Source organism: Rhinopithecus roxellana, chromosome 8 (genome assembly GCF_007565055.1).
Source record: "Rhinopithecus roxellana isolate Shanxi Qingling chromosome 8, ASM756505v1, whole genome shotgun sequence".
NCBI lineage: Eukaryota > Metazoa > Chordata > Mammalia > Primates > Cercopithecidae > Rhinopithecus > Rhinopithecus roxellana.
In genome coordinates, this window is record NC_044556.1 from 9,834,263 (window position 1) to 9,861,044 (window position 26,782).

The 26,782-nt window shown below is 49.5% G+C and overlaps 1 protein-coding gene across 2 annotated transcripts; it reads left to right on the forward strand.

Moving 5' to 3' along the window:
* Window positions 1–3,408: 3,408 nt before the first annotated feature.
* ACER1 (alkaline ceramidase 1) lies at window positions 3,409–24,755 on the forward strand. Of its 2 annotated transcripts, none has more exons than XM_010367178.2 (6): window positions 3,409–3,656; window positions 18,644–18,758; window positions 18,853–18,994; window positions 21,820–21,957; window positions 22,974–23,111; window positions 24,018–24,755. In XM_010367178.2, exons 1-6 carry the CDS (start codon window positions 3,564–3,566, stop codon window positions 24,184–24,186), a joined length of 795 nt encoding a protein of 264 aa, XP_010365480.1. In that variant the 5' UTR covers window positions 3,409–3,563; the 3' UTR covers window positions 24,187–24,755. The 2 variants fall into 2 exon arrangements, with proteins under 2 accessions (XP_010365480.1, XP_030792568.1); XM_030936708.1 differs by lacking the exon at window positions 3,409–3,656 and adding an exon at window positions 6,608–6,690.
* Window positions 24,756–26,782: the final 2,027 nt, after the last annotated feature.

The following is a 26,782-nucleotide window of genomic DNA, read 5'->3' on the forward strand; positions in this document are numbered from 1 at the left end:
ATTATTTTAAAAAGAAAACTTTGGAGCTGGGCGCGGTGGCTCACGCCTGTAACACCTTGGGAAGCCAAGGTGTATGGATCATGAGGTCAGGAGATTGATACCATCCTGGCTAACACAGTGAAACCCCGCCTCTACTAAAAATACAAAAAAATTATCCGGGCATGGTAGTGGGTGCCTGTAGTCCCAGCTACTCGGGAAGCTGAGGCAGAAGAATGGTGTGAACCCGGGAGGCGGAGCTTGCAGTGAGCCAAGATCACACCACTGCACTCCAGTCAGGGCAACAGAGCGAGACTCCATTACCAAAAAAAAAAAAAAAAAAGAAAGAAAAGAAAAAGAAAACTTTGGTCGGGCCGAGTGGCTCATGCCTGTAATCCCAACTACTCAGAAGGCTCAGGCAAGAGAATCGCTTGAACCTGGGAGGCAGAGACATTGCAGTGAGCCGAGATCATGCCACTGCACTCCAGCCTGGGAAACAGAGCAAAGGCCATCTCAAACAAAAAAAGGAAACTTTGTAACCCTACTGTGAATGGAAAGTAGATATGGCTTACCATGAATACAAGCTTATCAAAAAATAAATACAATATAAACGAACCACGTTACTAAATTCCAAGTGAGTACTGTTGCTTAATGAAGGGCTTTTATTTTCTTTTTTGTCAAAGTCATTAAGTGTTAAGAGACATAAAACATATTAGCACTGACTGAGCCTCTCTCCTGCAAGAATTGGATATTGAAAAAGTTGATTATTTTCAGACAGTTCAGGGATTATTATTATTATTGTTGTTGTTGTTTTAATTTAATTTTGTTTTATTTTTGAGAGGGAGTCTCGCTCTGTCACCCAGGCTGGAGTGTAGTGGTGCAATCTTGGCTCACTGCAACCTCCGCTTTCTGGGTTTAAGCAATTCTCCTGCGTCAGCCTCCTGAGTAGCTGAGATTACAGGTGTGTGCCACGACACCAGGCTAATTTTTGTATTTTTAGTAGAGACGGGGTTTCACCATGTTGTCCAGGCTAGTCTTGAACTCCTGACCTCAAGTGATCCACCTGCCTCAGCCTCCCAGAGTGCTGGGATTACAGGCATGAGCCACCGTGCCCGGCCCAGTTCAGTGATTTGGAATGCAGGGCAACATAGCACCACAATTTATCTTTCTTTCTTTTTCTTTTTCTGTTCTTTTTTTTGAGTCGGAGCCTCGCTCTGTTACCTGGGCAGAAGTGCAGTGGCGTGATCTCGGCTCACTGCAACCTCCGCTTTCTGGGTTTAAGCAATTCTCCTGCGTCAGCCTCCTGAGTAGCTGAGATTATAGGTGTGTGCCACGACACCAGGCTAATTTTTGTATTTTTAGTAGAGACGGGGTTTCACCATGTTGGCCAGGCTAGTCTTGAACTCCACCCGTCTCAGCTTCCTAAAGTGTTGGGATTACAGGCGTGAGCCACTGCACCCGGCCTCTTTTTCTCTTTTGAGACAGGGTCTTGCTCTGTTGCCCGGGCTGGAGTGCAATGGTGCAATCATAGTTCACTGCAGCCTTGAAATCCTGAGCTCATGCGATCCTATCTTTTGCTAGTAATCACTGGCAAGGAAACTAAAGCCCAGAGAAGTTAGGGAACTTACCATAAATCACACAATTAGGAAATGATAGAGACAGGCAAGCCACACCACCTGTCTGACGCCTCAGTTTCCTCACCTGTAAGGTGGTGAAAATAATAATGGTACTGCCCTCTCGGGCCTGTTGTGAAGATTTAGTGAGCTGACGCGATGTCTCCATAGAAAGACAAACTGTGGACCAGGCACGGTGGCTCACGCCTGTAATCCCAGCACTTTAGGAAGCCAAGGCGGGCGGATCACAAGGTCAGGAGATCAAGACCATCCTGGCTAACACGGTGAAACCCTGTCTCTACTAAAAATATAAAAAATTAGGCCGGGCGCGGTGGCTCAAGCCTGTAATCCCAGCACTTTGGGAGGCCGAGACGGGCGGATCACGAGGTCAGGAGATCGAGACCATCCTGGCTAACACGGTGAAACCCCGTCTCTACTAAAAAATACAAAAAACTAGCCGGGCAAGGTGGCGGGCGCCTATAGTCCCAGCTACTTGGGAGGCTGAGGCAGGAGAATGGCGTGAACCCGGGAGGCGGAGCTTGCAGTGAGCTGAGATCCGGCCACTGCACTCCAGCCTGGGCGACAGAGTGAGACTCCGTCTCAAAAAAAAAAAAAAAAAAAAAAAAAAAAAAAAAAAAAAAAAAATTAGCCAGGTGTGGTGGCTCACATCTGTAGTCCCAGCTACTCAGGAGGCTGAGCAGGAAAATTGCTTGAACCTGGGAGGCGGAGGTTGCAGTGCACTGAGATCGTGCCATCGCACTCCAGCCTGGGCCACAAGAGCAAAACTCTGTCTCAGAAAAAAAAAAAAAAAAAAAAAAGAAAAAAAAAGAAAAGAAAAAGAAAAGGGATAACAATAGTTCCTGGCGCTTAGGATTTTTTTTTTTTTTTTTTTTTTTTGAGACAGAGTCTTGCTCTGTCACCCAGGCTGGAGTGCAGTGACGCAATTTCGGCTCACTGCAAGCTCCTTCTCCTGGGTTCATGCCATTCTCCTGCCTCAGACTCCCAAGTAGCTGGGACTACAGGCACCCGCCAACATGCCCAGCTAATTTTTTGTATTTTTGGTAGAGACAGGGTTTCACTGTGTTAGCCAGGATGGTCTGGATCTCCCGACCTCATGATCCACCCGCCTCGGCCTCCCAAAGTGCTGGGATTACAGGCGTGAGCCACCGCATCTGGGGTAGGATTGTTAAGAACATTAAATGAAGGCTGGGCACGGTGGCTCACGCCTGTAATCCCAGCACTTTGGGAAGTCGAGACAGATCACAAGGTCAGGAGTTCGAGGTCAGCCTGGTCAATATGGCGAAACCCCATCTCTAATAAAATACAAAAGTTAGCCGAGTGTGATGGCGGGCGCCTGTAGTCCCAGCTACTCGGGAGGCTGAGGCAGGAGAACAGTGTGAACCCGGGAGGCAGAGCTTGCAGTGAGCGGAGATCGCACCATTACACTCCAGCCTGGGCAACAGAGCGAGAATCCATTTAAAAAAAAAAAGAACATTAAATGAGATAACACTGAACATCAAGCACTTAAAAAAGAAAAATAAGGCCGGGCGCGGTGGCTTAAGCCTGTAATCCCAGCACTTTGGGAGGCCGAGACGGGCGGATCACGAGGTCAGGAGATCGAGACCATCCTGGCTAACACGGTGAGACCCTGTCTCTACTAAAAAATACAAAAAAGCTAGCCGGGCGAGGTGGTGGGTGCCTGTAGTCCCAGCTACAGGCCTCTTACCTGCGTACTCCTGCCCCCTGCCCTGCCTGGACAGTGCTAGCCCCATGGCTTATGCCCAGGGCTGCTGTCACTGCACAGCCAGGCTGCCCTGGTGCAACTGGGGAGCGGCCCAGCAGGTTTTTCCTCTCAGTCTGCCTGCCGCGGGGCACCGGGCTGTCCTCTCCCCGCCTCACCAGGGCCTGGCCTTCCCAAACTTGCCTTCTCCTCTCTGCCGGGCACAGCCGGCTGGCGGTGGCCACTGAGACAGGATGCCTAGCATCTTTGCCTATCAGAGCTCCGAGGTGGACTGGTGTGAGAGCAACTTCCAGTACTCGGAGCTGGTGGCTGAGTTCTACAACACGGTGAGTGCGCGGGTGTGTGAAGGAGTTCTCCAGTAGCTGGTTCGAATCCTGGTTCCTCCCCATACATCCTTACTGGGGAATTTTGCTGGAGTGGTTCCCCTGTCTGAGCCCTAGTTTTCTCATCTGTTAGCCAAAGAGTGCCAGCTTTCATTCATTTACTCGTCTTTACTTGATGTCAGGCTCTGTGGTAGGTTTTAGAGACACATCGGTGGCCAGGAAAAGAGCCTGTCTCTGTCTTCCCTAAGCTAACGCTAATGTGACTGAAGGCATTTGCAACCGGGAGCCATGGTGTCTTCTTGGGGGGCAAAGAGGCAGCTGCGGTAGGGGGAAGCAGAGGGCGCCCTTGAGCCAGAGGGAGTGGGCCAATCAGGAAAGGTTTCCTGGAAGAGGTGACTGTGTCTGTCTTGTTTGCAGCTGTACCCTCTTACCCACTTGTCCCGGTGTGCCCGGGACTATCCTGGTTTCTGTATTTACAAAGTTCCACCTCTTGACTGGGCGCGGTGGCACACGTCTGTAATCCTAGCACTTTGGGAGGTCAAGGTGGGTGGATTGCCTGAGCTCAGGAGTTTGAGATCACCCTGGGCAACGTGGTGAAAGCCTGTCTCTACTAAAATAAAAAATTAGCTGGGTACGGTGTCAGGCATCTGTAGTCCAAGCTGCTCAGGAGGCTAAGGCACAAGAATCGCTTGAACCCAGGAGGCGGAGCTTGCAGTGAGCTGAGATCGTGCCACTGCACTCCAGCCTGGGTGAAAGAGCGAGACCCCGTCTCACAAAGAAAAAAAAAAAAAAGGTCCCGCTTCCTGGGAAACCCCTCAGTTCTGGGCATTCTGGGTGGTCTTCTTTTTCCCTGTTAAAACAGCACACGGGAAGTGCTAAAAAAAACCGGGCGCGGTGGCTCAAGCCTGTCATCCCAGCACTTTGGGAGGCCGAGACGGGCGGATCACGAGGTCAGGAGATCGAGACCATCCTGGCTAACACGGTGAAACCCTGTCTCTACTAAAAAATACAAAAAACTAGCCGGGAGAGGTGGCGGGCGCCTGTAGTCCCAGCTACTCGGGAGGCTGAGGCAGGAGAATGGCGTAAACCCGGGAGGCGGAGCTTGCAGTGAGCTGAGGTCCGGCCACTGCACTCCAGCCCGGGCGACAGAGTGAGACTCCGTCTCAAAAAAAAAAAAAAAAAAATCATGGATGTGCCTACCGCCATGGCTCATGCCTGTAACCCCAGCAATTTGGAAGGCAGAGGCAGGAGGATCGCTTGAGCCCAGGAGTTCTAGACCAGCCCAGGCAACATAGCAAGAGCCTGTCTCTACAAAAAGTTTTTAAAAATTAGCTGGGTGTGGTGGTGCGTGCTTATAGTTCCAGCTACTTGGGAGGCTGAGGTGGGAGGATTTCTTGAACCCAGGAAGTGGAGGCTGCAGTGAGCTGAGGTCCTACTGCTGCACTCCAGTCTGGGCGACAGAGGGAGACCCTGTCTCAAAAAAAAAAAAAAAAAAGGAAAAGGCCAGACACGGTGGCTCATGCCTGTAATCACAGCACTTTGGGAGGCTGAGGCAGGCTGATCACCTGAGGTCAGGAGTTCGAGACCAGCCTGGCCAACATGGTGAAATCCCGTCTCTACTAAAAATACAAAAATTAGGCCGGGTGCGGTGGCTCAAGCCTGTAATCCCAGCACTTTGGGAGGCCGAGACGGGCAGATCACGAGGTCAGGAGATCGAGACCATCCTGGCTAACACGGTGAAACCCCGTCTCTACTAAAAATACAAAAACTAGCCGGGCGAGGTGGCTGGCGCCTGTAGTCCCAGCTACTCGGGAGGCTGAGGCAGGAGAATGGCGTGAACCCGGGAGGCGGAGCTTGCAGTGAGCTGAGATCCGGCCACTGCACTCCAGTCCGGGCGACAGAGCGAGACTCCGCCTCAAAAAAAAAAATACAAAAATTAGCTGGGCATGGTGGCAGGTGCCTGTAGTCCCAGCTACTCAGGAGGCTGAGGCAGGAGAATCACTTGAACCCGGGAGGCGGAACTTGCAGTGAGTCAAGATTGCGTCACTGCACTCCAGCCTGGGATTACAGGTGTCCACCACCACGCCTGGCTAATTTTTGTATTTTTAGTGGAGACAGGGTTTCGCCATGTTGGCCAGGCTGGTCTTGAGCTCCCGACTTCAGGTGATCCGCCCACCTCAGCCTTCCAAAGTGCTGGGATTACAGGCATGAGCCACCACGCCCGGCCTCGTAGAGCTTAGTTCTATGCCCTACACATAGCCCCTGCTGGGTGAGCAAAAGAGTGCTTGCTGGCCGGGTGCAATTGCTCACACCTGTAATCCCAGCACTTTGGGAGGGGAGTGGATCATGAGGTCAAGAGATCGAGACCATCCTGGACAACACGGTGAAACCCCGTCTCTACTAAAAATACAAAAAATTAGCCAGGCGTGGTGCCGGATGCCTGTAGTCCCAGCTACTCAGGAGGCTGAGGCAGGAAAATCACTTGAATGCGGGAGGCGGAGCTTGCAGTGAGCCAAGATTGCGTCACTGCACTCCAGCCTGACGACAGAGCGAGACTTCATCTCAAAAAAAGAGAAAAAAAAAAGAGTGCTTGCTGTGTACCAGGCATGGCCCTAAACATTTTACACGAAACACCTCCTTTAATCTGCACAGTGACGTTGGGAGTTAGACGCAATCTATATGATATAGACTTCTTCCCATTTTCCAGGTGATGAAACAGGTGTTCAAGGAGTTTGAAGGCTGTGCTCAGGGTCACTCTGGTTATTAGAGCCAGGACTTAAACTTGGTGAGTCCTGGAGACTTTTTTGGGAGGAGGGTCGGAGGCTCAGTTCCAGGATGCTCAGGTTGCTCTGATCCTGTTATCTTTGACCCTGGGGTTTCTCCTATCTGGGAAATGGGATTATGAGACTCCAGGATCCTCATGGTCTCACTGATTCTTTCTCTTCCTTGGCCAGAGATATGGTTTCCGGTCCTCAGTAGTTCCACCTGTAATGTGGGAGGGAGCTGAATGATTGGTCCTTGGAGGCTGAGATGATGGGTAAGGGCTTTAGAGCTCTTCTCTCTGGAGTCCCCAGCATCCACTGCGGTGCAGTGTTCTCTGTTCATCCCACCTCCAGATGAGAGCCCCTGCAGAAGGCACTGGGAGGCTGGGTGTGGTGGCTCTCACCTTTAATCCTAGTACTTTGGAAGGTCAGGACAGGAGGATCACTTGAGGCCAGAAGTTCAAGACTACCTTGGGTGGCTGGGCGCGGTGGCTCACGCCTATAATCCCAGCACTTTGGGAGGCCAAGACGGGTGGATCACGAAGTCAGGAGATCGAGACCATCCTGGCTAACAAGCTGAAACCCTGTCTCTACTAAAAATAATACAAAAAACTAGCTGGGCGAGGTGGCGAGCACCTGTGGTCCCAGCTACTCGGGAGGCTGAGGCAGGAGAATGGCGTGAACCCGGGGGCGGAGCTTGCAGTGAGCTGAGATCCGGCCACTGCACTCCAGCCTGGGCGACAGAGCCAAAAAAAAAAAAAAAAGGCTACCCTGGGCAACATAGCAAGATCCAGTCCCTACACAAAATTTTAAAACTAGCTGTGGGCTGGGCATCGCTGGCTCACACCTGTAATCTCAGCACTTTCAGAGGCCAAGGCGGGTAGATCACTTGAAGTCAGGAGTTTGAGACCAGCCTGGTCAACATAGTGAAACCCCATCTCTACTAAAAATACAAAAATTAGCTGGCTATGGTGACGCATGCCTATAATCCCTGCTACTGGGGAGGTTTAGGCACGAGAATCACTTGAATCTGGGAGGTGGAGGTTGCAGTGAGCTGAGATCACAACACTACACTCCAGCCTGGGTGACAGAGCAAGACTCCATCTCAAAAAATTAAAAATTAAAAAAAAATTTTTTTTGTTTTTGTTTTTTTTGAGATGGAGTCTTGTTCAGTCACTCAGGCTGGAGTGCAGTGGCCTGATCTCAGCTCACTGCAAGCTCTGCTTCCCGGGTTCACGCCATTCTCCTACCATAGCCTCCCAAGTAGCTGGGACTACAGGCGCCCGTCACCACGCCCAGCTAATTGTTTTGTGCTTTTAGTAGAGACGGGGTTTCACCGTGTTATCCAGGATGGTCTCGATCTCCTGACCTCGTGATCCACCCGCCTCGGCCTCCCAAAGTGCTGGGATTAGAGGCATGAGCCACTGCACCCAGCCAAAAATTACAAATTAAAAAATTAAAAATAAAATAAAAATAAAAACTATCTGGTAGGCTGAGGCAGGAGGATTACTTGAGTCCAGGAGTTTGAAGTTGCAGTACATTGTTATTGCATCACCGTATTCCAGCCTGGGCAACAGAGTGAGATCCTGTCTCTAAAAAATAAAAGGCACCTAGAAAGGGTTGATTCAGGTGTTTGCTGAGCCCGAGTATAGCTGTGTGTTCTTACTGCATGCAAAATTGTCCTCCACTGGATTCTCCTGTAGTCTGTCCGCAAATAAAATAAATTGAGCCACCCGTAGCTGCCTGGTCAAACTCCTCTGATCACGACACCTATTAGGAAAGAGATTTTACATCATCATCATCCCATACCTGCCTTTCCAGATGTATATCATACAGAAACAAAAGTTGCACAAAACGAGACTTACCTTTCCCTGGTACAAACACACCTGGATCTATTCTATTCTATTCTATTCTATTCTATTCTATTCTATTCTATTCTATTCTATCAAAAAGCCTCTATCCAAACAGGTCAGGGGATGAGGAATAGAATCAGAGTTATGTGAGAAAGGGCTTTCCCAAGACCTTCTCCTCCAAAACACTTCTGAGTATCCCAAACCTATAGCTAATAAATCATACAGTTCAAAAGGGTGGGGTGGGTGGCAAAATTTTTCTTTTCATGTTTATTTTATTTTATTTTTATTTTACTGTTTTTAGAGACACTGTCTCACTCTATTGCCCAGCCTGGAATGCAGTGGTGCCATCATAGCTGACTGCAGCCTTGACCTCCTGGGCTTAAGTGATTCTCCTGCCTCAGCCTTCAAAGTAGCTGGAACCACAGGTGCATGCCACCAAACACAGCTAATTTTTAAATTTTTATACAGATGGGTGCCGGGCACAGTGGCTCACACATGTAATCCCAGCACTTTGGAAGGCCGAGGTGGGTCAATCACTTGAGCTCAAGAGCTCAAGAGTTCAAGACCAGCCTGCACAACATGATGAAACCCCATCTCTATAAAAAAAAAAAAATTAACCGGGCATGGTGGCATGCATCCGTAGTCCCAGCTACTCGGAAGACTGAGGCAGGAGAATTGCTTGAACTCGGGAGGTGGAGGTCACAGTGAGTGGCGATGGTGCCACTGCACTGCAGCCTGTGTGATGGAGTGAGACCCTGTCTAAAAAAATTTGTTTTGTATAGAGATGGGGTCTTGCTATGCTGCCCAGGCTGGGCTCAAGTAATCCTTGTGCCTTCATTTCCCAAAGTGATAGGATTACAGACATGAGCCACTCCACCCAGTGCCAACCTTTTCTGTACAGGGCTAGCTAGTAAATATTTTTGGCTTTTTTTTTTTTTTTGAGACAGAGTCTCACTCTGTTGCCCAGGCTGGAGTGCAGTAGCACAATCTCTATCTTGGTTCATTGCAACCTCCACCTCCCTGGTTCAAGCAATTTTCCTGTCTCAGCCTCCCGAGTAGCTGGAACTACAGGCACCTGACACCACGCCTGGCTAACTTTTGTATTTTTAGTAGAGACAGGGTTTCACCATGTTGCTCAGGCTGGTCTTGAACTCCTGACCTTAGGTGATCCACCCTTCTTGGCCTCCCAAAGTGCTGGGATTACAGCCATGAGCCACCGCACGCAGTCAACATTTTTGGCTTTGTGGGCCATCCAGACTCTGTCTCAACTACACAACTATGCCACTGTAGCTGAAAACCAGCCATAGATAATAGATAAATGAATGGGTGTGGCTGTATGACACTAATTGGTGTGGCTGTATGATAAATGGGTGTGACTGTGTGATAATAAATGGGTGTGGCTGTATGACAATAATTTTTTTTTTTTGAGATGGAGTCTTGCTCTGTTGCCCAGGCTGAAGTGCAGTGGTGTGATCTCAGCTCACCACAACCTCCGCCTCCCAGGTTCAAGCGATTCTGCTGCCTCAACCTTCCGAGTAGATGGAATTACAGGCGCCCGCCACCATGCCCGGCTATTTTTTGTATTTTTAGTAGAGACAGGGTTTCACCATGTTGACCAGGCTGGTCTCGAACTCCTGACCTCGTGATCCACCCACCTCGGCCTCCCAAAGTGCTGGGATTATAGGCACGAGCCACCGCGCCTGGCTAACTTTTTTTTGATTGACACTGAAATGTGCATTTCACATAATTTTCATGTCACAAAATAATCTTTTGATTTTTCAATCATTTGAAAATGTAAACGTGATTCTTAGCTTGTGGGACACACGATACAAGGTAGTGGGCTGAACTTTGCCCACAGGCCAAAGAGTGTTTATTTCTTTTCTTTTCTTTTTTTTTTTTTTTTTTTTTTTTTTGAGACGGAGTCTCACTCTGTCGCCCGGGCTGGAGTGCAGTGGCCGGATCTCAGCTCACTGCAAGCTCCGCCTCCTGGGTTCACGCCATTCTCCTGCTTCAGCCGAGTAGCTGGGACTACAGACGCCCGCCACCACGTCCAGCTAATTTTTTGTATTTTTAGTAGAGATGGAGTTTCACCGTGTGAGCCAGGATGTTCTCGATTTCCTGACCTCGTGATCCGCCTGCCTCGGACTCCCAAAGTGATGGGATTACAGGCATGAGCCACCATGCCTGGTTTTTTTTTTCTTTTCTTTACTTTCTTTCTTTTTTTTTTTCTTTTTGAGACAAAGTCTCTCTCTGTCACCCAGGCTGGAGTGCAGTGGCACAATCTTGGCTCACTGCAACCTCCGCCTACCAGGTTCAAGCAATTGTCCTGCCTCAGCCTCCCGAGCCGCTGGGATTACAAGCATGCACCACCATCCCCAGCTAATTTTTGTATTTTTAGCAGAGACGGAGTTTCACCAGGTTGCCCAGGTTGCTCTCAAACTCCTGACCTCAGGTGATCTGCCTGCCTCAGCCTCCCAAAGCGCTGGCATTATAGGCATGAGCCACTGCACCTGACCTGCTTTCTTGCTGCTCTGTTTGCAAGAATGAAGAGCCCAGCCACTCATGGTCAGGGTTACAGAAGCAGGAAACACCCAAGGACTCACCCCAGGTGTTTGGAGACTTCATAGAAAAGGACATGTAGGGTTGGGTTTTGAAAGATGAATAGAAGTTTGCCATGTGGGCTAGGAGTTTGGGGAAGGATAGCAGGAGAGGCGGGGAAAGATGTACTCGGTTCTGGAAGTCAAACAGGAACTGGTCAGATGGAGAAAGGAGAAAGTATGTTCCTGTAGCTACAATGTGGGGAGAGATGAAGACGTAATGGTTTGCACGCTTAGTTCGAATGTTGGAAATGTATCCTGTGTTCACTGATGGACTCATTCATTTATTCAACCAAAATGCTATAAACCCACCGCTGCTGGATGATCTGGGATTCCTGGCAGGCTCAGTGTCCCCAGGTTGTAAGAGACCCAGAATTAGAAACAGATTTCTTCAGCCACATGGTCAGCTTAAGGCAGAGGAAGGGGGTGTCAGAGGGAAGGGGCATGATGCCTCTGCTTGCTGAATGGGGAAAGAACATTAACAATGCTCTGGGGACCAAGTGTGGTGGCTCACACGTGTAACCCCAGTACTTTGGGAGGCTGACGCAGGAGGATCACTTGAGCTCAGGAGTTTAAGACCAGCCTGAGCAATATAGGGAGACTCCATCACTACAAAAAATTTAATTAAAAAAAAAATAGGCTGGGCACGGTGGCTTACGCCTGTAATCCCAGCACTTTGGGAGGCCGAGGCGGGCGGATCACGAGGTCAGGAGATCGAGACCATCCTGGCTAACACGGTGAAACCCATCTCTACTAAAAATACAAAAATTAGCCGGGCGTGGTGGCGGGCGCCTCTGGTCCCAGCTACTTGGGAGGCTGAGGCAGGAGAACGGCGGGTGAACCCAGGAGGTGGAGCTTGCAGTCAGTGGAGATCGCGCCACTGCACTCCAGCCTGGATGACAGAGTAAGACTCTGTCTCTAAGAAAAAAAAAACCAAAAAAAACCAAAAAAATGCTGAGCATGGTGGCTCACACCTGTAATCCCAACACTTTGGGAGGCTGAGGCAGGTGGATCACTTGAGCACAGGAGTTCAAGACCAGTCTTGCCAACATGGCAAAACCCCCCATCTCTATTAAAAATACAAACAAACCAACAAGCATGGTGATGGGCACCTGTAGTCCCAACTACTGAGGTGGCTGAGGCAGGAGAATCACTTGAACCCAAGAGGCGGAGGCTGCAGTGAGCCCAGATCACGCCACTGCACTCCCGCCTGGGTGACAGAGCCAGACTTGGTCTCAAAAAAAAAAAAGAAAAAGAAAATGTTCTGGAATTAGCTAGTGTGATGGTTGCACGCCTTATGCATATACTAAAACCCACTGAATTGCATAGTTTAAAAGAGCGAATTTTATAGTATGTGATTTATGTCTAGATTTTAAAAATAGGGATGTTTAAAAAAAAAAACAACCCACAGCCCACAGCTCTTGGCACATCCTAAGCACTGAATACATTGTAGCTATTATTATTACAAGTGAATACAGCACTCAGAGATGTGAAAGTAACATTCATTAATTTTATTACGTATTTATTCACTTCATTGAATAATTAGCACCGACTGTAATCCTCATAAAATCCTATGAAGTAAGTGCAATTATGCTCCCCATTTTTCAGATGGGGAAATGAAGGCTCAGAGAGAGTATATTTATTTCCCAGGGCCACACAGTATGCAAATTACAATTGTGCAAAAGTTACAGCTTCTCCAAGAGCCTGGTCCTAAGAGTCTCTCCCTTAACTACAGTGCGGTGAGACCACTTAATTACTGGGTGATTAGGAATTAATTGTGTGCATTTTGGATGGTGCAGCGGCTCACACTTGTAATCCCAGCGCTTTGGGAGGCCGAGGCAGGCGGATCACCTGAGATCAGGAGTTCGAGACCAGCCTGGCCAATATAGCAAGACCCCGTCTCTACTAAAAATACAAAAGTTAGCCAGGTGTGGTGGCATACACCTGTAGTCCCAGCTACTCAGAAGGCTGAGGCAGGAGAATTGCTTGAACCCGGGAGGCAGAGGTTGTGATGGGTGAGCCGAGATCATGCCACTGCACTCCAGCCTAGGCGATAGAGTGAGATATGTGCATTTTAATTCATGCAATTAAGTCTTGTGCTATGGACGGTACATGCTTCATCCCTCCAACATGAGCAGGCACATTTGGAACGAACTCAGGTGGCTGTCCTCAACTGGTGACAGAGGCCAGGTGTGGGTGGTGGGAGGGAGTTTGAGCTTTGGCAATGAGGACAAAGAATGAGGATATGTTGGAGATGTATTCAACAAATTTTCTTTCTTTCCTTTTTTTTTTTTGGAACAGAATCTTGCTCTGTCACGGGGGCTGGAGTGCAGTGGCGCGATCTCGGCTCACCGCAGCCCCCACGTTCAAGCGATTCTCCTGCTTCAGCCTCTTGAGTAGCTGGGACTACAGGCGTCCGCCACCACACCCGGCTAATTTTTGTATTTTTAGTAAAGACAGGGTTTCTCCATGTCGGTCAGGCTGGTCTTGAACTCCTGACCTCAAGGGATTTGCCCATCTCAGCCTCCTGAAGTGCTGGGATTACAGGCATGAGCCACTGCGCCTGGCCCTGTTTGTATTATTTACGTGCATTCTTTTCTACAAAAATGTATTGAGCACACTGTGTGCCAGACACTGTTCTAGATACAGGGTGGGGAGGGGGCAAAACACAGAGCTCCCTGGTCCCGTGGCACTTAACTCTATAATCCTCATAGCAGCCTCTGGAAATAGGAGCCGGAAAACCAGGCACAGGAGGTGTCCTGCTGTCCTGACTGTATACACCCCGAGAACGCAGGGACTTTGTTTTCAGACACTGGTATGGTCCTTGAGCACATAGTAGGTACTCAAGGGATGCTTGAACGAACGAACGAACAAACGAATGAATGAATGAATGGAGGGAGGTGATGTCACCTGCTGGAGCTGGGACCCAGAAGGTCCAGCTCACTTGTGTCCAGAGTTCAGGACTGGGCTGGCTTCGGATGGGATCCCAGACAGGTGTCTCCCCTGCCTGGCAGGGCCTGGGTGGGGTGAGAAGCAGGGAATGTGGGGGCTGAGCCCCAGAGGACAGGGAGGGAGACCCTGGCATCTGGGCCGTTTCTGATGTTTTCAGAGACTCCGGAGCCAGTCGGGGCCCTCCTTTAGTCAGTTTCTCCACCCACAGCTCTGTCCTCCTTCTGAGCGCTTGGCAGCACTGTTAATAATCCCTGGCTGGACTCTGCTGGCCCCTAAACTTGGAATAATGATACCCGTAACAGGCCTGTTATTATTTTTTTCTCCCTCAACAATAACAACAGCAGCAACCCCAGCTATTTTTTGAGCTCATATCACATACCGGGCAATGCCTTGTCTTGTGCATGCCCCACATCAGCCTGCAAGGTACCATTGATGATGTACTCTGCTTTTACTGATACAAGCAAAGAGAAACCAAGAGGTATTAGTCACAGGGTCGGGCAGCAGGGGAGCGCCCTCTTCATCACCACCACCCATCTAGTCTTTCCACCTTTGTCTCCCTCTGTCGCCCAGGCTGAAGTGCAGTGGCGCGATCTCGGCTCCCTGCAAGCTCCGCCTCCCGGGTTCACGCCATTCTCCTGCCTCAGCCTCCCGAGTAGCTGGGACTACAGGCGCCCGCCACCTCGCCCAGGCTAGTTTTTTGTATTTTTTAGTAGAGATGGGGTTTCACCGTGTTAGCCAGGATGGTCTCGATCTCCTGACCTCGTGATCCGCCCGTCTCGGCCTCCCAAAGTGCTGCGATTACAGGCTTGAGCCACCGCGCCCGGCCTTTTTTTGTATTTTTAATAGAGACGGGGTTTCACCGTGTTGGCCAAGATGGTCTCGATCTCTTGACCTCATGATCCGCCCACCTCAGCCTCCCAAAGTGCTGGAATTACAGATGTGAGCCACCGTGCCTGGCCTATTGTTTATTTTTTATTTATTTTTTGGGGGACAGCGACTCACTGTGTCACACAGGCTGGAATGTAATCGTGTGATCTCAGCTCACTGCAACTTCTGCCTCCCAGGTTCAAGCATTTCTCCTGCCTCAGCCTCCCGAGTAGCTGGGATTACAGGCATGTGCCACCACACCCAGCTAATTGTGTATTTTTAGTAGAGACAGGGTTTCTCCATGTTGACCACGCTGGTCTCGAAATTCCGACCTCAGGTGATAGGCCCACCTCAGCCTCCCAAAGTACTGGGATTACAGGTGTGAGCCACCCTGCCCAGTTTGAACACTTTTTAAATGGAGATTTTTAGAGGCTGAAGTGAGTGGATCCGCTTTGTTCAGGAGTTCGAGACCAGCCTGGGCAATATGGTGAAACCCCACCTCTACTAAAAATACAAAAATTAACCACACATGGTGGCGAGCGCCTGTAATCCCTGCTACTCGGGAGGCTGAGGCAGGAGAACTGCTTGAACCTGGAAGGCGGAGGTTACAGTGAGCTGAGATTGCACCACTGGACTCCAGCCTTGGTGACAGAGCAAGACTCTGTCTCAAAGAAAACCCACAAAAACACAAAAACAAAACAAACAAAAAACAAAACAACAACAGAAAAAGTTGGAGATGAGTTATGGAAGGAATTTATAAGGCAAGTTTAAGAGTTTAGACTTTATTTGTGGAAGGCCCAGACATGTTTTAATGGATGCTTTTGAATCTGGGAAAGTGGTTGGGTCAGTATCTTCAGGCGTGCATTGATATCTGAGGGCTGGTATTTGGCTAGAGGCAGAGGAAACATGGGGTTTATTTGGGAGTATGTGTGCATCAGCACAAATGGAGGTAACTGAGCTAGGGTCACAGACTGAGAAGAGGCCCATGGAGACGCTGACATGGCCCTGTCCCATCTGTTCTTGGACCACTGACAAGAAGGGCTTGCAGTCCAGAATTGTAGTAGTAATCTATTTACTGACGTTGCCCATTTCATATCAATCGCTTGGTTTTCTTGCCATATCTGTCTTAGTTCAGTTTGTGTTGCTCTAAAGGAATAATAACTGGGGCTGGGCGCGGTGGCTCACGCCTGTAATCCCAGCACTTTGGGAGGCTGAGGTGGGCGGATCACGAGGTCAGGAGACCATCCTGGCTAACACGGTGAAACCCCGTCTCTACTAAAAATACAGAAAAATTAGCCGGGTATGGTGGCGGGCACCTATAGTCCCAGGTACTCGGGGGGCTGAGGCAGGAGAATGGCGTGAACCCAAGAGGCGGAGCTTGCAGTGAGCTGGGATCACGCCATTGGACTCCAGTCTGGGTGACAGAGGGAGACTCTGTCTCAAAAAAAAAAAAAAAAAAAAAAAACCCCAAAATTCTGCATATTGTTTTCCATAGAGGTCCAATTTACATTTCCACCAATATTATATAAGTATTTGTTGTGTGAGAGACTTGCTGTGGCTCAGACATATCAGGGAGAGACTTTGTGGGGAGTCAAAGTCCAGCGTCAGGACGTCAGGGTCCTGAGCCATTTAATTTTAGTGCAAATGTTCTTGTGACTTTTTTTTTTTTGAGATGGAGTCTCAGTCTGTTGCCCAGGCTGGAGTGCAATGGTGCGATCTCAGCTCACTACAACTTCCGCTTCCTGAGTTCAAGCAATTCTCCCACCTCAGCCTCCCAAGTAGCTGGGATTACATGCATCCACCACCACACCCAGCTAATTTTTTGTATTTTAGTAGAGATGGGATTTCACCATGTTGCCCGGGCTGGTCTCAAACTCCTGACCTCAAGTGATCTGCCTGCCTCAGCCTCCCAAAGTGCTGGGATTACAGGTGTGATCCACTGCACCTGGCCAATTTTTGTATTGTTTAACATTATTGTGAAATATATATTCACATATCATATATATATATATATATATATATATATATATATATTCACATACTGTTTTGTAGCATTTCACTCTGTTGTTTGGGCTGGCCTCGAACTCCTGACCTCAGGTGATCTACCTGCCTCAACCTCCCAAAGTGCTGGGATTACAGGCATGAGCCACCACATCCAGCCATCACCTGAAGTTTCATTCACTCATGTGTCTGATGACTGTATGGGGAAGAACTGAACCACTGGCCCTCCTCTGGCATCTCCCTCCATCTCAGTGTGGTCTCTACACATGGTTTCTCTAGCATGGTGGCTTCAAGGGTAGCCAGTCTTCTTGCATGGTGGCCTAGGGTCCTGACGTCTCGTCCTATGAGATGGAGAAAGGTGGAAGCCACAGTTCCTTTTATGACCTAACCTCAGAAGTCACACAGTATCATTTCTGCTTCATGCTGTTTGTCAAAAGGGTACTGCATCATCTTTCCTTGTCTGTAAGGGCAAGGTCAACTCATGACTCCCATGTCCACATTTCAGTCCACAGGAAGAGGAAAGGGGGTAAGCTTTCCTTAAGTGGTTTTTTTTTTTTTTTTTTTTTTTTTTTTTTGAGACAGTCTCGCTCTGTCTCCCAGACTGGAGTGCAGTGGCCGGATCTCGACTCACTGCAAGCTCCGCCTCCCGGCTTCATGCCATTCTCCTGCCTCAGCCTCCAGAGTAGCTGGGACTACAGGCGCCCGCCACCACGCCCAGCTAGTTTTTTTTGTATTTTTTAGTAGAGATGGGCACGGTGTTAGCCAGGATGGTCTCGATCTCCTGACCTCATGATCCACCCGTCTCAGCCTCCCAAAGTGCTGGGATTACAGACTTGAGCCACCGCGCCCGGCCTCCTTAAGTGGTTTTTGAAAGGACTGACCTGGAAGTAGTAGATATCATTTATATTCTTACCTCATTGGCCAGAGCAGGTCACAAGGCCACAGTGAGCTGCAGTGAAGGCTGGGAAATGTAGTCTTTCATTGGGTAAGCCGTGTGCCCAGCTTAAACTTGGGAGATACTATTTCTACAGGAAAAGGGGCTGGGTGCAGTGGTTCATACCTGTAATCTCAACACTTCAGGCTGTGGTAGGAGGATCGCTTGAGGCTGGGAGCTTGCAACCAGCCTGGGTGACATAGTGAGACCCCTTCTCTACAAAAAATAAAAGAAAATTAGCCAGGTGGGGTGGCGGGCATCTGTAGTCCCAGCTACTCTGGAGGCTGAGGCAGGAGGATCCTCTGAGCTCAGCTGATTGAGGCTGCAATGAGCTGTGATCACACCACTGCACTCCAGCCTGGCAGCAGAGAGCAAGACCCTGCCTGTAAAATAAATAAATAGAAAAAGTAAAAGAGAAGAAGGAGAATATATATGGAAGTTTAGTGGATAGTTTTTGCCACACTCATTGAATGAATGAATGAACTGATAACGGATTGAGAAATTGATCTGTGGACGACCAGCTGATGGTCAAGATCAGCTGAAAAGTGGCCAGGTGCAGTGGCTCACACCTGTAATCCCAATGCTTTGCAAAGGCCAAGGCAGGTGGATCATCTGAGGTCAGGAGTTCAAGAGCAGCCTGGCCAACATGGTGAAACCCTGTTTCTACCAAAAATATAAAAAATTAGCCAGGCGTGATGGCGTGTGCCTCCTGTAATCCCAGCTACTCAGGAGTCTGAGACAGGAGAATCGCTTGAACCTGGGAGGTGGAGGTTGCAGTGAGCCGAGATGGCACCACTGCATTCCAGCCTGAGTAACAGAGCAAAACTCTATCTAAAAAAAAAAAAAAAAAAAAAAAAGGTCAGCTGAAAGGTTGACAGGTGAGTGATTGACAACTCCTGGGTTGATGAATTGCCTGAAATGCAGCAGGTAACCGACTGGCTGGTGACTGAGGGTCTGGACAGAGGGCAGCCTCCTCCGCCTCCTCTATCTGACAAGCTCCTCCCTATGACTGTCTCTGCTCCAGTTCACCAATATCCCCTTCCTCATCTTCGGGCCACTGATGATACTCCTGATGTACCCCTATGCCCAGAAGCGCTCCCGCTACATCTACGTTTTCTGGGTCCTCTTCATGATCATAGGTAGGGAGGTGTGGTTCAGGTCTGTGATAGTCGGGAGGCAGTGGGGGTGCAGGAGGTGGCAGACCTCACTGACCGCCTGCCTTTGCCGCTGCAGGTCTGTTCTCCATGTACTTCCACATGACGCTCAGCTTCCTGGGCCAGCTGCTGGACGAGATCGCCATCCTGTGGCTCCTGGGCAGTGGCTATAGCATATGGATGCCCCGCTGCTACTTCCCCTCCTTCCTGGAGGGCAACAGGTGGGTCAGGGGCTGGCCATCTGGACTGGGTGGGGTCTGAGTCTTCAGTTGACTCTACTTGAGCTCACCTGAGTCCCCTGGGTCCCCACCCTTGACCCCTTTTGGGGCCCTTGGAATTCCTCTCCTGACCACTTTGGGTTCTCTCCTGACCCTGCCTGACTCACGTGGGCTTTTGGAGACCCCACCCCTGAGCTTACTTGGTTTTTTGGAATCCCTCCCCTGATCCTACCTGTACAACCTGGAACTTTCTTCAGACTCTGTTGCATCCAACAGGAGTTCTAGGACCTCATGTCTACACTTACCTGGCCCCAAGGGACTGCTCTCTGAGCCTCTCACCTGGACCCCTGGCATCTTTCCTCTGATCTTCTTCGACCCCCTGGGTCCCTCTCTTGATCTAATTGATCCCCACACCCACACTTGACCTCTGTGAAATCCTCATCCTCCTCCTCTTCTTCTTCTCCTCCTCCTCCCCCTCCCCCTCCTTCTTGTCCTCCTTCTTCTCCTCCTCCCCATCCCCCTCCTTCTCCTCCTCCTTCTTCTTCTCCTCCTCCGCCTCCCCCTCCTTCTCCTCTTCCTCCTCCTCCTCCTTCTTCCTCCTCTTCTCCTTTTTTCTTCTTCTTCCCCTCCTTCCTCCTCCTCCTCCCCCTCCCCCTCCTTCTCCTCCTCCTCCTTCTTCTTCTTCTTCTCCTTCTTCTTTTTCTTCTTCCTTCCTCCTCCTTCTGCTGCCTCCTCCTCCTCCTCCTCCTCCTTCTTCTTCTTCTCTTCTCTGTCTCTTCTTCTTCTTTCTTCTTTCTCTTCTTCTTCTTCTTCTTCTCTTCCTTCTTCTTCCTCTTTCTTCTCTTCTCCCCCCTCCTCCTCCCCTCTCCCCCCTCCCTCCCCCCTCCCCCTTCTCCTCCTCTCCTCCGTCCTCCTCTCCCCTCCTCCTCTTCTCTCCTCTTCTTCTTCTTCTTTTTTCTTCTTTTTCTTCTTCTCCCCCTCCTCCTTCCCTCCTTCTCCTCCTCCTCCTTCTTCTCCTCCTCCTCCTCCTTCTTTTTCTTCTTCCTTCCTCCTCCTTCTGCTTCTTCCTCCTCCTCCTCCCCCTCCTTCTCCTTCTCTTTCTTCTTCTCCTCCTCCTTTTTCTCTTCCTTCTTCTTTCTTCTTCTTCTTCCTTGTTTCCTCCTTCTTCTCCTCCTCCTCCTTCTTTTTCTTCTTCCTTCTTTCTTCTTCCTTCTTTCCTCCTCCTCCTCCTTCTTCTCCTTCTCCTCTTTCTTCTTTTTCTTCTTCCTTCTTCTTCTTCCTTCTTTCCTCCTCCTCCTCCCTCTTCTCCTTCTCCTTCTCTTTCTCCTTCTTTTTCTTCTTCCTTTTTGAGACAGAGTTTCACTCTGTTACCCATGCCAGAGTGCAGTGGTGCAATCTCGGCTCACTGCAGCCTCTGCCATCAGGGTTCAAGCGATTCTTCTACTTTGGTCTCCCGAGTAGCTGGGATTACAGGTGCCAGGCTAATTTTTGTATTTTTAGTAGAGATGGTTTCACGATGTTGGCCAGACTGGTCTCAAACTCTTGACCTCAAGTGATCCACCTGCCTTGGCCTCCCAAAGTGCTGGGATTACAGGCATGTGAAATTCTCTTCTAGCCCAGCTTAACTCAACTGAGCCCTCCAGGACCCCCCAGCCCACCCGATCTTCTTTTGGGACCCCTGTCATGTTTCCTTAATCCCTACTGGGTTCTGGAGAGCCACTGTCTGACATCTCTTAAATTCACCCGGACGCAGGGATCCCTCCTCTCAGCCCACCTGGGCTCCCGTGAACTCCTTGCCTGACCTCACTTGGGCCCTGGAAACTATGACACTCTCCTGGGCCCCCTGGGACCCTCTTCTCATCCTACTCAATCCTCCCTGGGCTCCCCCTTTAGATGCTGCTGGGGCTCCCTGAGACTTTCTGCTGAGTACACCTGGGAGCCTCAGGACCTTCTTCTTCTCCTTCTTCTTCTTCTTCCTCTTCCTCTTTCTCTTCCTCTTCCTCTTCTTCTTCTTCCTCTTCCTCTTCTTCTTCTTCTTCCTGTTTTCTTTTCTTTTCTTTCTTTTTCTTTTTCTTTCTTTTTTTTTTTTTTTTGAGATGAGATCTCGCTCTGTCTCCCAGGCTGGAGTGCAGTGGCACACTCTTAGCTCACTGCAACCTCCAATTCCCAGGCTCAAGTGATCCCTGCCTCAGCCTCTTTAGTAGCTGAGATTACAGGCACACGCTGCCGCACCCAGCTAATTTTTTTGTATTTTTGGTAGAGACAGAGTTTTGTTATGTTGCCCAGGCTGGTCTCGAACTCCTGAGCTCAAGCGATCCTCCTGCCTCAGCCTCCAAAAGTGCTGGGATTACAGTCATGAGCCACCTTGCCTGGCTAGGACCCTTTTTTTGTTGTTGTTTTTGAGACAGAATCTCCCTCTGTCACCCAGGCTGGAGTGCCGTGGCACAATCTTGGCCCACTGAAACCTCTGCCTCCTGAGTTCGAGCGACTCTTGTGTCTCAGCCTCCTGAGTAGCTGGGATTACAGGTGTCCGCCACCACACCTGGCTAAATTTTGTATTTTTAATAGAAATGGGGTTTCACCATGTTGGCCAGGCTGGTCTCGAACTCCTAACCTCAGGTGATCCGCCCACCTCAGCCTCCCAAAGTGCTGGGATTACAGACATGAACCACTGTGCCCTGCCTGGCTAGGACCCTTTTCTGAACCTATTTGGGCTCCCCAGAATCCTTTCCTTTCCTCACCCACCTGGGCCACAAGATCTCCAAGTGACCTTGCCTACAACCCCACGAGGTTCCTTCCCACCTACAGCTGAGGCCCTTCCTCCCCAGGTCCCAGTTCATCCGCCTGGTCTTCATCACCACCATGGTCAGCACCCTCCTGTCCTTCCTGCGGCCCACGGTCAACGCCTACGTCCTCAACAGCATTGCCCTGCACATTGTCTACATCGTGTGCCAGGAGTACAGGAAGTGAGTAAACACTGCAGGTACCTGGGCGGGGGGCTGCCATCCCCCTCCTAGCACCCCTGACTCCAGACTCATGGAGGGGACGTCACTTCCCCAAGATCATCCACTAACAAGTGGCAGGGCCAGGATTTGAACTTGACTGACTGCAGAGATTGTCTTTTTTTTTTTTTCTTGAGACGGAGCCTCGCTCTGTCGCCCAGGCTTGAGTGCAGGGGTGTGATCTTGGCTCACTGCAACCTCTACCTCCTGGGCTCAAACAATCCTCCCACTCCAGCCTCCTAAGTAGCTGGGACTAGAGGCGTATGCCATCACACCAGGATAACTTTTATATTTATTTATTTATTTTTTGTAGAAACAGGATTTTGTCATGTTGCCCAAGCTGGTCTTGAGCTCCTGGGCTCAAGCGATCCACCCACCTCAGCCTCCCAAAGTGCTGGGATTACAGGAATGAGTCACTGCATCCACCCTACATTATCTTTATTTATTTATTTATATTTATTTATTTTTTGAGATAGAGTCTTGTTCTGTCTTCCAGGCTGGAGTGCAGTGTTGCAATCTCAGTTCACTGCAACCTCCGCCTCCCAGGTTCAAGAAATTATCCTGCCTCAGCCTCCCGAGCAGCTGGGATTACGGGTGCATGCCACTGTGCCTGGCTAATTTTTGTATTTTTAGGGGTCTCGCTATTTTGCCCAAGATAAGGTGGTTTGCCAAAACCAGGGTGGTTTTAAACTCCAGGGCTCAAGCGATCCCCTCAACCTCAGTCTCCCAAAGTGCTGGGATTACAGGCATGAGCTGCTGTGCCTGGTTTGAAGGACATTTGAAATTGCACCTGGTGTGCTGGCAATGCTCAGTGTTAGTTCTAAGCACGAGATTGGGCCCCATCTGCTCGCACCCTCAATTCCTGCTCTTGCCCTTCTCCCAGCTTCTGAGCCTCATCACTGTGGAAGGAAGAATTTCCCATCAGCCCCCTCAGGTGCTGCTCTCTGAGCCAGCCCCTGGTCCCGTTCTCCCCTCTTTAGGACCAGCAATAAGGAGCTTCGGCACCTGATTGAGGTCTCCGTGGTTTTATGGGCTGTTGCTCTGACCAGCTGGATCAGTGACCGTCTGCTTTGCAGCTTCTGGCAGAGGATTCATTTCTTCTATCTGCACAGCATCTGGTAAGCACATGCTCTGAGGCTGTGAGGGGCCCAGAGTCAGAGAATCTTAGATGCCATAGCTCGGAGTAGGAGCCTGGGGGTGGGGGTCGAGGAGCAGAGAGAGGAGAGCCAGATACTGGGACCTGGTGGCAGGGGAAGGCTGTAGTCAGAGGGCCAGACCCAGAAGGTCCCTTTGGATGGTCAAGATCCATGAGAGGCCGGGCGTGGTGGCTCATGCCTGTAATCCCAGCACTTTGGGAGGCAGAGGCGGGTGGATCACGAGGTCAGGAGTTCGAGACAAGCCTGACCAATATGGTGAAACCCCGTCTCTACTAAAAATACAAAAATTAACCGGGTGTGGTGAGGCGCACCTGTAGTCCCAGCTACTCCAGAGGCTGCGGCAGGAGAATGGCGTGAACCTGGGAGGTGGTGCTTGCAGTGAGCAGAGATCATGCCACTGCACTCCAGCCTGGGAGACAGAGTGAGACTTTGCCTCAAAAAAAAAAAAAAAAAAAAAAAAAAAAAGAAGGCTGGGTATGGTGGCTCACGCCTGTAATCCCAGCACTTTGGGAGGCTGAGGCAGGCAGATCACGATGATCAGGCGATCAAGACCATCCTGGTTAACACAGTGAAACCCTGTTTCTACTAAAAATAATACAAAAAATTAGCTGGGAATGGTGGCGGGTGCCTGTAGTCCCAGCTACTTGGGAGGCTGAGGCAGGAGAATGGCGTGAACCTGGAAAGTGGACCTTGCAGTAAGCAGAGACTGTGCGCCACTGCACTCCAGCCTAGGTGACAGAGCAAGACTCCATCTCAAAAAAAAAAAAAAAAAAAAAAAAAAAAAAAAAATCCATGAGAAATAAAAAGAGGCCAGTGTGAGGCTATGGGCATCTTATGCCGTCACCACCTTCGCTCTGCACTCCACAGGCACGTGCTCATCAGCATCACCTTCCCTTACGGCATGGTCACCATGGCCTTGGTGGATGCCAACTATGAGATGCCAGGCGAAACCCTCAAAGTCCGCTACTGGCCTCGGGACAGTTGGCCCGTGGGGCTGCCCTATGTGGAAATCCGGGGTGATGACAAGAACTGCTGAGACCTGCCAGCCTCTTGACTATCCAACCACCCTTCAACTTGCCTGTGTCTTGAGAAGAGAGCCCTGGTCAGGACTTACGCCGGAGGGACACTCATGGTTCCTTCCTCTGTTTCCTCTTCCGTGTCCTCCTTGTCCTGCGCTGCCCTGCCTTGAGGCCGAGGATGGACTTTGTGACATCTCTGAGCAGCAGCCTGGTGACTGTGGGGGGCTGTCTCGCGCATCTCCCCTCCATGACCCCCCACACCCTCTTTCATTTCCTCCTCTGTGTCCACAGCCCCCAGTGACCATTGTCACATGAGCTGGTGGGGCTGAGTCACCAGGTACTGGGGTGACTGAAGGATGTGGTATCTAAATATTAGCTTCCAGGCTGGGTGCGATGGCTCATGCCTGTAATCCCAGCACTTTGGGAGGCCGAAGAGGGCTGATCACCTGAGGTCAGAAGTTCAAGACCAGCCTGGCCAACGTGGCAAAACCCCATCTCTACTAAAAATATAAAAATTACCCGGGCGTGGTGGTGCACGTCTGTAATCCCAGCTACTTGGGAGGCCGAGGCAGGAGAATCGCTTGAATCCGGGAGGCGGAGGTTGCAGTGAGCTGAGATTGCGCCACTGCACTCCAGCCTGGGCGACAAGAGCGAGGCTCCATCTCAAAAAATAATAAATAAATAAATAAATATTAGCTTCTAAATATTGGTGGTCACTACTAGACTCCCTCATCTGTTTTTGACCACGGCAATGTCCCTGGTTCTTGGGGGGCACCCCAGAGAATGAACATGACTTCCAGGCACCTCATTCTACATCCACACATACATGTGGAGACGTTGCACGCAGACCCACCCACCTCCTTCCATGGACTTGTGAGGTCCTCAGGTTCACAGCTGAGGAAAGCAGAGTCCCAGACTGGGCAATCTGTGTGCTTTGGGGGCATGTGGACATGAGAGATGAGTGAGGATAGTCTTTAGAGCAGTGGGGGGTGGTGGGGAAGGGCGGTTTTCATGATGGTTAAGAGCATGGGGCTTCAAGTCAGGTAGACCTAAGTTAGAATTCCTGCTCCACCATTTTCTAGTTGTACAATCTTGGGAAAGTGATTTTTCCTTCCTTGGAAGCTCAAGGACATTGTCTGTAAAATAGGCATAATATTCCTTGTCTTATGGGAGTTTTTGTGTGGTTAAAACAAATGAATGTGTGTGAAGTGATTAGCATAGAGTTTGACAAACATCCAGCCACCCACTCATCTTTAATTCATCTGTCCCATAATTTATTCATCCATCCATCCATTCATTCATTCATTCATCTACCATTGATTTATTCATTCATCCATCCACCCACCCTTTAATTCATGTACCCATTAATTTATCCATCTATCCATCCACCTACCCATCCTTTAATTTATCTACCCATTAGTTTATCCATCTACCTGTCTTTTAATTCATGCACACATTAATTTCTCCATCCTTCCATCCATCCGTTAATTCGCCCATTCATTACTTTATCCATTCATCCAGCCACCATTAATTTATCCATCCTTTAATTCACCCATCTGTTACTTTATCCATTCATCCAGCCATCATTAAATTTATCCATCCATCCATCCATCCATCCATCCATCCATCCATCCATCCATTCATCTATTGAACTCTCCATTGAACTATCCATCTATCCATCCTTTAATTTGCCCATCCAGTAATTTATCCAACCATTCTGTCTTTCATCTGTTATCTATCCTTTAATCCACCTATTCATTCATTAATGTATCTATCCATCCATTGAATCATCCATCTAACTATGCATTCATCCATCTATCCATTATCAATTATTCATCATCATCTATCATTTATTATCCTTTCATTCCTCTATCTATTAAGCCATTTATCCATTCATTTACCCAATTATTTATCCATCACCTTACCCTACCTCCCTCTGTCCATCCGTCCATTCACCCACATTTAGCCATTCATCCATTCATTTATCCATCCAAACCATGCAGCCATTCTTTCATTCATCTACTTTTCAACTACTCATTCATTCACTCATTCAACACACATACATGTACTGGGTTCCTACTATATATCAGACGCTAGCCCCTGGGGATCCAAGACAACAAAGACATGCAACGTCCTTGCCCTAATGAAGGATATAGATATTAAACAAATACAAACACACACGAAGCACTTCCAGACACTGATGGGTCTGGATAAAACACAATAATATTCTGGAAGATGATGGTTGTGGGAGCAGTACTATCACATGGGTGGTTCAGGGAGTGCATTTTGCAGTTGAGCCCTCAATGACAAGAGGAAACCAACGATATCAAAAGCCAGGGCAAAGCCATTTTGGGAGGCTGGGGCAGGAGGATCGCTTGAGCCCAGGAGTTCAAGGCCAACATGGGCAACACAGCAAAACCCCCTCTCTATGAAAAATTAAACAAAAATTAGCTGGGTGTGGTGGCATGAGCCTGTAGTCCTAGCTACTTGGGAGGCTGAGGTGGAGGATGGCTTGAGTCCAGAAAGTGGAGGTTGTGTCACTGCATTCCAGCCTGGACACATAGTAAGAGGTTCTTAATCTGGGGGCCCTGGATGGCTTTCAGCTTCCACAGA